Genomic DNA, 12567 nt, shown 5'->3' on the forward strand with positions numbered 1-12567 from the left:
AATCCATTACGGCGTAATGTGTTACCAATGGTTTTCTTGGTGACTGTGGTCCCAGCTGCCTTGAGATCATTAACAAGTTCCCCCCGTGTAGTTTTCGGCTGAGCTCTCGCCTTCCTCAGGATCAAGGATACCCCACGAGGTGAGATTTTGCATGGAGCCCCAGATCGATGTCGATTGACAGTCATTTTGTATGTCTTCCATTTTCTTACTATTGCACCAACAGTTGTCTCCTTCTCACCCAGCGTCTTACTTATGGTTTTGTAGCCCATTCCAGCCTTGTGCAGGTCTATGATCTTGTCCCTGACATCCTTAGAAAGCTCTTTGGTCTTGCCCATGTTGTAGAGGTTAGAGTCAGACTGAGTAATTGAGTCTTTTATACAGGTGACCATTTAAGACAACTGTCTTTAATGCAGGCACCAAGTTGATTTGCAGCGTGTAACTTGTCTGGAGGAGGCTGAACTCTTAATGGTTGGTAGGGGATCAAATACTTATTTCTCTGTGCACAATGCAAATAAATATATATAATTTTGACTATGTGATTTTCTGTTTTTTTTTAAATATAATCCATCTCTCACTGGTAAAATTAACCTAGCCTAAAAATTCTAGACTGTTCATGTCTTTGACAGTGGGCAAACTTACAAAATCAGCAAGGGATCAAATACTTATTTCCTTCACTGTATATATATATATATATATATATGCACACACACACACACACACACACACAAGCACAAGCACATATACACATATTCACAGAAGAGAGATATATACACAGACACATATATAGACACATATAGGCACATATACATAGAGAGAAACGCTATTGATGCCGTCAAAACAACGGAACCCGTTCACAATGGCGACAAACCATTAGCAAAATTTCCTTCACCATTGATGGTGATGCAAACAGAATCTAAGCTTTCCGTTTGCCATTCCGTTGAGGGTTTAACCCGATGGAAACTTCCGACGGAACCCCTCAACAGAAGGGCCACGCTGATCTGAACAGGGCCTTTACCAGTGTGAGCCTCTTCATCTGCAATGCTTGGGTACAGCCTAGAGGACCTTGATCATGTGACTGCCACCAAAGAAGCCACACCGTCCCTGGAATTTTTTTTAAAATGTTGGCAACTATGGAGAAGGTTATGGAGTAGAATCTCCTCTTCTTACTGTGTGTAGTGTATGGCTGCCAGTCTCCACCCACCAGCTCATAGAGAAATGCAAACTACAGATATAGCATGTAAAGGCGAAATCTGCTAAATATTGCAAAATCAAAGTCATATAATGGCCAGAAATAGTGCTGCTCCTCATGTACACACACATGGTAGCTTATCCTGAAAAGTCAAATGAAATGACAGGTACCTTAACTTAGGTCGACATTGTCTATTATTAAATCTTGATCTAAATCAGTTTAAGGCTGGATTCTAACAGGACAGAAATTATGCAGATTTTTCAGTGCGGAATTTGCATGCAGAAAATCCACAGCAGTTTACAGTCCTAACCATGTGTATGAGATTTGGCTTTACTTACATACTGTACAGTCATGATATTTCAGTTAGTAATCAGACCATGTCTGCATCGTATAGTTTTATTCTTTCAGTTATAAACTGGCAGTTGTGTAATATTTTCCTTTTTTCTAATTTACAGGCTTCCATAATTGTGCTCAGTCTGTGTTACTACAGCAGCCAAATCTACCATTTCATGCTTACTGTAGATATAACAGATCATCTTCAAAGAGGATTTTTTAAAGTATTTGTAAATTTCAGCCTCATTGCTGCAGTGGAAAAGGTATATTTTTCTATTATTATTTCAACTTTGTTTATAGGACTGTTTTTATGAGAAACTACATTATGGCAACATATGTAGTAAAAGTGATGCCAAAATGTAAAAAAAATTGGTATTTGTGAATGCACCTTTTGGCCTCATTCACACGACAGTATTTTGGTTAGTATTTGTAGAACAAAACCTGGAATGGGTTCAAAACATGGAAAAGTTCCATTTTTTATTTTTTTTAGCTAAAAATGTATCAGCCGGATGTTTATTGGTAGTCAATAGGAAAATATGTAATTGTTGAAAAACTGTCCTTGTTGCCTATAGCATAGTTCAATTTTAACTGATTAAAAATTTAAAACTGAGCTCAGATTGGTTGCTATGTGTAACAAGGACATAAAAAATGAACATAACTGATTTAGCTGCATCTGTGTAAGTCCGAACTATTAGAGTATGTTCACACGCTTAACAAAAAACGTCTGAAAATACAGAGCTGTTTTCTAATCAAACAAGTGTTTTTCGCTGCGTTTTTTCCGGCCGTTTTTGGAGCTGTTTTTCGATTGAAAACAGCTCCGTATTTTTAGACGTTTTTTTGTTACGCGTGTGAACATACCCTAATAATATAACACTATTTAACCCGCATGGTGAACACCGTAAAAAAAATATAAAACACCAGGATCTCTGTGTTTTGGTCACTTCATCTCCCACAAAAAAAATGGAATAAAAACTGATCATGTCTCATGTACCCCAAAATAAAAACTACAGCTCGCCTCGCAAAAATAAGTCCTCACACCACTCAATGGACAGAAAAATAAAAACGTTTTAACTCTCAGAATATGGCGACTCAATTCGGTTTTGCCTCGTGAAAGTAGTAAAACATCAAAAAAAATTATATAAATTTGGTATCGCTGTAATTGTATTGACCCTCAGAATAAATTTAACATGTAGTTTTTGCCACATGGTCAACGCCGTAAAAACTAAATCCAAAAAACAATGGAGGGAATCAGAGTTTTTTCCCCATTCCACCCCACATAGAAAAATAAAAAAGTTATGGCTTTTGGAAGGTGTGGAGGACAGAGCGAAAATTAAAAAACTGTTTCTAAGTGAAGGGGTTAAAAATGCATCTAGCGTGGGGCCTCTTTCACACAACAGTATTTGTGGAACCTACACAGAGAATAAGTATAATGGAAAGATTTGCACCTCTTCCATGTTTTTCACCCAATCCTAGTTTTGGCTCACAAATAGGGCTTGTCCATACGTAGCGGAATTGCTGCGTGTTTTCCGTCCGGATTTACGGACAGAAAATACGCAGCAGAATACAGTAGCAGCAAAGTGGGTCGAGATTTAACAAATCTCATCCACACGCTGTGTAAAATTTCCAAGCATAACCTGCGGTGCATATTTTTCATACCGCACCATGTCAATCCTGTTGTGGAAAGCGGACAGAATTGCTGCGTCTTTCAGAGTAGCTGTCACCATTTCCAGCATTGAGAAAAACAGCACAAAATCTGCACCATTTACTGCAGTAAAAAAACGCAGGAAATGTTGCCGTTTTTTCCGCAGCGGAATGACTGCTAGTTTTAACGGAATTACTGCAGAAATTTTCTGCAGCAATTCCGCTATAGGTGGACAAGCCCATACTGATGCAAAATACCAGACAAAATACTGCCATATGAATGTTGCCTAGAACAATATTTGGGTACTGAATGTGAGCAATTATATTTACTTTAGTTTTATTTTATACTCTTTCAGCTACACTTAAGACATGCAAACATTTTGAATAAAGTTAACTATGAGGGTGTGTTAAAAAAAAAATCGGAAGCAGAAAGCCTCCAAACATCTGCCCATTTATTTAAATGAGAAAAACGTCGTTCTGCTCCCACGGGGTGTTTTTTACGTGGCCGTTTTTAAAAACGTCCGCATAAAAAGAAGTGCATGTCACTACTTGAGCCGTTTTTGGAGCCGTTTTTTATTGACTCAATAGAAAAACAGCTCCAAAAACGTCTGTAAAAAACACAGCGAAAAACACTAGTTTGATTAAAAAACAACTGAAAATCAGGAGCTGTTTTACCTTGAAAACAGCTCCGTATTTTCTGCCGTATTTTGTTAACCGTGTGAACATACCAAATCCCAGGGGGGGATTCAAAACTTGTTTTTTTTTTCATATTATATTGACAAGTTTAAACAAAATTTTTACTTTTTGCAAATGTGGAAGCAGTAATTGCTAAACAATCTTTTAATTTGTTTCCTTCTGTTTTAGTGGACTCGTTGTTTGCATGGGATCATTTTATTTTTTATGATCATTAAATTTATAAAACTTCTCCGCTTTTACAAAATGATGGCTCCTTGTGTGGCAGTATTTCAGCACTCTTGCTCCATTTCAGCACTCATAATGGTAAGTATATTTATGTTGAATTGTAGGTTGTGTTTTTTAATGATAATTTGTATTTGGTATAGAAAAAGTTGATTGTCCCTAGTTGTCAGTATTTTCAGTCGCAGAAAATTTCTGCAACAAAATCTGCCATGTGTGACTGCACCTTAATTAACATGCAGGTAATTTCCAGTAAAGTTTATATGTAGGTAGGTTTTGTTTTCACTACAATGCTGCAGCCAAATGTTACTTTGAAGTCTATAGTAAAATATAAGAAAGGTGTTTTCAGGGTCATTATTTTTCAAAACACAGCATGCTCTAGGTGTGGCCTTCTTTTTATTCTAGCTTTTTATTGGACTTCAAAAACGCCAGACAAATATGGATTGCCTGTAAATACCAATCAAACCTCAGCATAGAAGTAACTTTATTTTTGCGTCGACATAACTGTATAAGGTCTTTTTTGCATCCTAGATTTACGCTGTTTACTCTGTGGTATAAATAACAGAATAACTTTATTCAGTGGGTCATTACGATACCAAATTTAGATCGATTTTGTATGTTTTACTACTTTTACACAGTAAAAACACTTTTCTTTCAAAATTATTTGGTTTTGTGTCACCATCTTTTAAGTGCCATTAAGATGACTTTTTATTGGTACCATTTTGGAGTACATGTGACTTTTTGATCACTTTTAATCAAAGTTTTTTGTAAGGCAGGATGAACAGAAAACAGCAATTCCGGCATTGTTTTTTATTTTATTTTTTACGGCGTTGACCATGCGGGTTAAATAACATAATTGCTTTATAGGTGGTGTCGTTACGGACGCAACAATACCAAATATGTGTAATGTTTTGAATTTCTTTTTTCATATTAAAGTATTTTATAAGGGAAAAAGTGGGGTTTTCATTTTTTTTATTTGATTTTTATTTATTTATTATTGACTTTATTAAACTTTTTGATAACTTTCTTTTTAGTCCCACTAGGGGACTTCACTATGCGATCTTCTGATCGCTTTTATAATACACTGCAATACTTCTGTATTGCAGCGTATTATTGCCTGTCAGTGTAAAACCGACAGGCACGTGCTAGGTCATGTCTTAGGCATGGCTTAACAGGCATCCACTACAGAGAGACCTGGGGGCCTTTCTTAGGCCCCCGGCTGCCATAGAAGCCATTGGCACCCTGCGATTGCAATTGCATGGTGTCGATGGGGTGAGAAAGGGAGCACCCTCGCTCCGAAACCACTTGGATTCGGCGCTCGTTATTGAGGGGTTAAACGGGTGAGATCGATGTTGAAATCGATCCCGCCCATTAGTGTAGGTGTCCAGCTGTCTTTAGACTGCCCGACACCCACTTTAGCTGGCGCAGGACACCTGTGCCGAGCTTATGTCAGAGCGCCGCGAAAATGTGGCATAAGTACCCTTAATGGCCAATGTGAAAAGGCCTATTGGCGGTCATTAAGGGGTTAATGTATGCTATTAGATTTAAACATAAATGGAATATACTGCACTACTTACTGAGTTAACGCCCCCTTCACATCACATTTATGCCCTACGTTTAGCATGTATGTCGGGAAAGCTCTTGATGTACACGTTAAATGTGTTCATAGGGCCCCATTAGCCCGATAGAGGCCATAGAGTGTCCTTTTGGCCTCCGTTGGGTTGGTATACATCAGTATACCTGTGGTTTTTTTTTTATGAAGGAGGGAATAGCGTAGTAGACTATGCCATTTCATCCTGTGTGATCCCTCAAAAAAACTTATGCCTCACAGTATACTTTTTATTAGAATGGGAGCCTATTGGTTACGGATGCTACTGTATGGCATTCGTCACAGGTATAGGTTAAGCGTTAATGTCGGGGAGCATCCCCAGGGCTGGGGTCCCGGATAGAGCATCAGGTTCTCCTCAAGGATTCCGGCCCCAGGGGAAGCTCCAAACAGCACTGTCCATATATGGAGAGTGACGTCAAGAGCTTCCCCATGGCCGGAGTCCTGGGTCAGAGCATTTCCGATGCTCTGGCCAGGGACTCCAGCATTGTACAGCTGACATCACTGTCCTTATATGAACAATGATGTCAGGAGCCTCCCTAGGGTGAGAGTCTACGCCCAGAGTGGTTCCAATGCTCTATCCGGGGACCACAGCATTTGTACAGTTTCTGACATCACAGTCCATATATGGACAGTGACATCAGGAGCTTCCACTGGCACAGTGCTTTAGGTGGCGTTCTGCCCAGGAGTTCGGGCGTTGTATCCCACTGCATGCCTATACAGTGGAATATGTTGCAGCCTTCCTTTGAATGTAGATGCCGATGTATGCCTCCGACTGAAGGAAAAAAAACGTGATGTGAAGGGGGCCTTGCCTACATCATTGACAACTGTTTCGATTTTTAGTAAACAGTCCAGATTTTTTGTGCCAATGAGAAGTGAAAGAGTGAGAAATGTTCAAATTTACCCAGTCCATGCAACACATCTTTCCTTTTTTGTAAAAATAAATTATTCCTAGAGGCTCTTTTTAGAATATTAAAAACTATGCCCAAAGTTGTTGAATTCTAAAAAACTAGTGCAAAAAATTGTTGTGTGTATAAAAAGCCTCTTAGTAATTCTTTAGTATAGTAAGTTTAAACCCCTTAATGCCGCTCATATTTTGGACTTCAATGACCTAGCAATTTTTGTAGTTGTTTAAGTTTTGGCTCTTTTGCACAATAAAAAGTATTTTATGTAAAAAAGTCTATTTTGTTTCGCATAACTTTATTATTATTCGGTTGACGTAGCCATTCAAGGGCCTGTTTTTTGCAGAGGATGTAGTGTTAAGGATTTTTTTTATACTATTTAATTTACGGTCAAATTTTTTTAATTTTTTTTTGGAGAGGAGGCAGAATTTTTTTATACGCCATGCAGTATATATATTAACTTTATTCTAACGGTCATTACAATTGCGGCAGTACCACATTTTTTGTGGTCAACTATTTTTAAAATATAAAACCATTTTAATGAAGAAAGGATTTTGTGTTTTTTAAGAGGTGACTTTTTTTTAAATTAAACATTATTAAAGTTAATTTTACTTTGTTTAATCACTTCTAGAATGCTTTAAAATACATAGTATTCCAGAGAATTATTGCCTGTCAGTGTTTCACTAAATATTAGGCTAGGCCTCTGGTATGGCCAAAGAGGCAGATGCTTATGGCAGACCTGGGGTTTTTTTCTAGGCTACCATTGTAACCCATCAGTGCCCCCAGAGCACCGATGGGCTGGTAGAGGGAGCCCAACAGCTACAGCCTGGGCATCGGTATAGTGTGGCAATCATGATTCAGAAGTCGTCCCCTGAAAGGCCACTGTAACAACAGTAAAGGACGGTTGTTAAGGGGTTAAGCAGGTTGGAAAATGAAAAGCAGTGGTTATTGGTTATTGGTTACTTGGGTCAATACCCCTTTTTATACATTTCATTAATAAGAGTTATTGGACTTCATTTATTAAAACTAGCACAGACAAAATATAGAGAATTTGCTACCAAACAGAATCCACCTGGGCTCCATCAGGATTCATTGAGATCCAGTGGAATGCACCACTGCAGCTCGGCCGCTATTCCGTGAGCGTAGCCTTCTGTTTCCGGCTCCAACTACTGCATACCGTTCAAAATATCCAGAGCCCAGAGGCAGCCGGGTGTCGGACCACCACAATCATATACTGATGACCTATCCTGTGCATACGTCATCAGTTGTCCGGTTGTGGAAAGCCCCTTTAAACGGGTATTTCTGCCCAAAACATTTATCACTTATTTACTAGATCGGTGATAAATGTTAGATTGGTGGGGGCCTGACTTTGGCCCCCCTTTGATCGCTAGAAAGGGTGACTCTGGTCCCCACAGCCACACAACCTCAGCAACCTCAACCTCAGTGAAGAGGAATTTAGATGGAATTAAAGGATATGTATACCTTTAAAGACTAACTTTTATTTTTTTACTAACAACATTTTAGAGTGTTTTATTCAACCTTGTAATTTGGTTTTATTAAAAGTTATTTTTGCTGTATCGTGCGCTGAAACCTGAATCCGTCAGGTCAGCGGGACTGACGGCTTCTATTGATTCTTACACAATGGCAGTCCATACCATTATGGTTTAACCATGTTTAACAGATGGGAACAGACAGTGTGGCATTGAATGTACTGTACAGATGTAACAAGCACCAACTTGAAAAATGGCATGCTACTCTATTTTCATAGGGTGTGCTGCGCTATTTAAGTAACGCACCGTTCTAATACACTTACTATTAGAATGGATCATTACAGAAATAGCATAGCGTGCTGTAGCACCCTACATAAATAGAGTAGTGCGATGTTTGTCAAGTTGGCGCTTGCCACACCTGTACCTTTTCCGCCTAGTGTCTATTTATCCAGGTTAGTTTGCTTTGGCTTGCAGCAACTGTTTTGTAAAGTCTTGCTTCACTTTTGAACACCATTTTACAATATATATATATATATATATATATATATATATATGTGTGTGTGTATATATATGTGTGTGTGTGTGTGTGTATATATATATATATATATATATATATAATCTACATAAAAAGTTGAGTAATTTTGTAAATACCTTGCATTACTCATATTGTACTGATTCTCAGTTATTGCTTTTACTATAGTTTAGAGCTGCATTTACTATTCTGCTGGTTGTGTTAGGAAAAATAACACAGTGGAGCAGTTAAGTTTTCTTACATCAGATAATTATAAAGTGTCTAATGTAAAGACTACATTTGCCAGCAGGCAAGCACTGTGCCGACATTAGGTGAACAAGGAATGCTGGAGGATTTCTGCTCTTAAGGCCTTATTCACACGAACGTGTTATACGTCCGTGCTACGCGCGTGATTTCCACGCGCGTTGCACGGACCTATGTTAATGAATGGGGCCGGTCAGACTGTCAGTGAATTTCACGCAGAGTATGTGCGCTGTGTAAAACTCACAACATGTCCTATATTTGCCCGTGTTTCGCGCTGCACGCACCCATTGAAGTCAATGGATGTGTGCAAATCGCGCTCGGCACACGGAAGCACTTCCGGGTGCCGCACGCGATGCGCACTACAGTAGTAGAACCTATGAATGAAAATAGAAAATCACCACGTGCTTTTCTGTTTGTAAACATAAAACCAGAGTGTCATCATGATGTTAGAAAGTGCCTGTGTTACCACAACCCAGCATACAGGTGAGAATTCGGGAAAAATCTTAAGCAAACGGTCGGGAGTATAATACCATCTCAAAATTGTTTTCATGGCTGCTTCTACTGTTAAATACATGAAAGAGCAGCATGTATAAGTTTAAAGGAGACCAACCATGCTTTTTTCCACAAAACAACAACCCAATTATTTTTCCCATGTCTTGAGCAGTTGGGATTTGGAGAAACAATAGTGGGGAATTTAACGTGTTATATATGGGTTTTAACCCCTCCCCGACATTTGTCGTATGGATACGTCATAGAAAGCTAGTGCTTCCCGCATTTTGCCGCATCCATGCGACAAATGGAGGACACCGGCTCAGAAGCCGAGTCGGTGCCACCATCCCCCGGGTGTCGGCTGTATGCTACAGCTGAAGCCTTGGGGTAATGGCGGAGACCGAAGTTTGCACCGATCCCAGCCTTTAACCCCTTAAATACAGCGGTCAAAAGCGATCGCTGCATTTAAGGGGTTTGCAGCTCATCGGCACCCCAGCAATAAAATTGGCGGGGTGCCGGTGGCTGCAAAGGCAACCGGAGGCCTAACACTAGCCTCCCGGTATGACTAGTATGGAAGCCGCTCAGGCCCCGCCCAGAGTCGGGACCTAAAAGGCTTCCCCAGCCGCCGGTAAGATGGCGCAGGCACAGGAGCTGAGCCAGTGTCATCAGCAGTGGATGTCAGCTGTATGTTATAGCTGACAACCACCTGTAATGGCAGGAACTGGAACTAGCTCCGATTCCTTCCATTAACCCCTTAGATGCAACGATGAAGCATCTTAGAGGTTGGTAGCAGATCAGCTGCCGACTGCTGATATGGCAACAGGAGGCCTAATAATGGCCTCCTGCTCTGCCATTATGGAAGCTGATGGGGACCCGCCCAGAGGCGAAGCCTAATCGGCTTGCTGTCAGGGAATGACTGACATATCTAATACATTGTACTTCATAGGTAGTGCAATGTATTAGAACAAAAATCTCACAGTTGGACCTTCAAATCCCATAGTGGGACTAAAAAAAAGTGTAAAAAAGTGATAAAAGAAAGTTGTCAAAAATAAAAAAAAAGTTTCAAGTAATAAAATAAAAAACAATCACCCTTTTTCACTTATCAAGTCCTTTATTATTAAAATAAATAAACCATACTGGTATCGCCGCGTCCGTAACGGCCTGAACTATAAAAATATTATGTTATTTATTACACGTGGTGAATGGCATAAAAAAAATTTAAAAAACGATGCCAGAACTTCTGTTTTTTAGTCACTACAAAGATTGGAATAAAAAGTGATCAAAAAGTCGCCAAAAAAGGTACCTATAAAAACTGTAGCTTGTCTCGCAAAAAACAAGCCCTCATACAGCTCCGTTGATGAAATTTTTTTAAAGTTATGGTTCTCACAAAATGGCGACAGAAAAAATACGTTCTTTTTACTTAAGTAATTTTATTGTGCAAAAAGTTGTAAAACATAAAAAAGTGCTATAAATTTGGTATCGCCGGAATAGTACTGACCCACAGAATAAAGTTAACATGTAATTTATAATGCATGATGAACGCTTTATAAAAAAACAAAAAAACTATGCCAGAATTGCTGTTTTTTGGTCATCTTGTCTCCCATAAAATAGGATAAAAAGTGATAAAAAAGTTGCATGTACCCCAAAATGGTACCAATAGTAACTACAGCTCGTCCCGCAAAAAAACAGCCCTTATACCACTACGTCAATGAAATAATAAAATTAGTTAAGGCTCCAATAAGTCAGGAAATAAAAAATATGCAGTTGTGCAGGCCCGAGGGGAACATTTCTTCTGTTTCAAGAGGCGATTTATCAAGGCCCTAAAAGTATTGAACCAGGAAGGGGAGGGCCCAAACATCTGCTGGAAGTGAGGGTGTCCGTATTATACCAAGACAACACATTCCCAGCAAAATTCCCCAAACTGCAAAGGTGCGGAGTGTGGACCGAAGGAGGGATAAGTAAGGACACCATTTGTCAGTGCGACACTGGCCTTATCAGAAAGGATTGCTTCACAGCGTAACAAATATCTATGGATTATTTTACAGTTTTTTTTACCCCATTATTATAACCCAGACTATGCCCCTGATGTAATCTGTCCAGCTTACATGTACCCCCACATTATAAACTGAAATACCAGTAAAACTCTAAACACAACTACTACCAAGCAAAATCCACGCTCCAAAAGCCAAATGGTGCTTCCTCCCTTCTGAGCCCTACAGTGTGCCCAAACAGTGGTTTTCTTCCACATATATGGCATCGCCATACCCGGGAGAACCATTTTAACAATTTTTGGAATGTGTGTCTCCAGTGGCACAAGCTGGGCACAACATATTTGGCACTGAAATGGCATATCTAGAGAAAAATTTAAATTTTTACTTTGCACCATCCGCAGTGCAATCATTTATGGAAAAGACCTGTGGTGAGAAAATGCTCACTACACCCCTTAATAAATGCCTTGAGGGATGTAGTTTCCAAAATGGGGTCACTTCTCAAGGGTTTCTTTTATTATTTCACATCAGAGCCCTGCAGTTGTGAACCAATACTGTGTAAATGACAAATTAGGCCTCAATTTTGCATGGTACTCTTTCACTCCTGAGCCTGGTCGAATGTCTAGGAAAAAGATTAGGGTCATATGTAGAGTGATTCTAAAATCGAGAAACACAGCATAATAATTAGAGAGCTGTCTTGTTATGGTGGCACAAACTGTGCACCACATATTGGCATATCAATGAAAAAAAATCCCATTTTCACTCTGCAACATCGAGTTCACACTAATTTCTGCAAAACACCTGCGGTGTTAACATGCTCACTACACCCCTAGGTGAATACTTTGAGGGGTGTAGTTTCCAAATAGGGTCACTTTTGGGATGTTTCCACTGTTTTAGTCGCACAGCTGCTTTGCAAATGCGACATAGCGACCAGAAACCAATCCAGCAAAATCTGCACTACAAAAACCAAATTGCGCTCCTTCTCTTCGGATCCTTGCCGGTGCCCAAACAGCAGTTTATGATCACATATGGGGTATTTCCGTACTCCAGAGAAGTTGCTTTACAAATGTTGGGGTTTTTTCTTTTATTTGTTGAGAAAATGAAAATTTGGATGAATGGCTAGATCTCTTATCTTGACTTTTTCCAATTACTTTTCAATGGCTTTTGTTGTGTAATATCACGCTGCAGCTAGTTATCAGAATCAAGTTAAAGATGGCTACATCTGTATATCGCATGCCA

General features: G+C 39.4%; 1 protein-coding gene across 1 annotated transcript in view; it reads left to right on the plus strand.

The window, feature by feature from the left end:
- The window catches only part of PKD1L1 (polycystin 1 like 1, transient receptor potential channel interacting), a 433476-nt gene that overhangs the window by 400131 nt on the left and 20778 nt on the right, over positions 1 to 12567 (plus strand). The window contains exons 58-59 of the mRNA XM_075828219.1: positions 1645 to 1785; positions 4028 to 4162. Coding sequence (XP_075684334.1) covers positions 1645 to 1785; positions 4028 to 4162 — 276 coding nt within the window. The remainder of the gene's footprint in view (positions 1 to 1644; positions 1786 to 4027; positions 4163 to 12567) is intronic.

This window comes from Rhinoderma darwinii, chromosome 5 (genome assembly GCF_050947455.1).
Source record: "Rhinoderma darwinii isolate aRhiDar2 chromosome 5, aRhiDar2.hap1, whole genome shotgun sequence".
In the NCBI taxonomy this organism is placed as follows: Eukaryota; Metazoa; Chordata; class Amphibia; order Anura; family Rhinodermatidae; genus Rhinoderma; species Rhinoderma darwinii.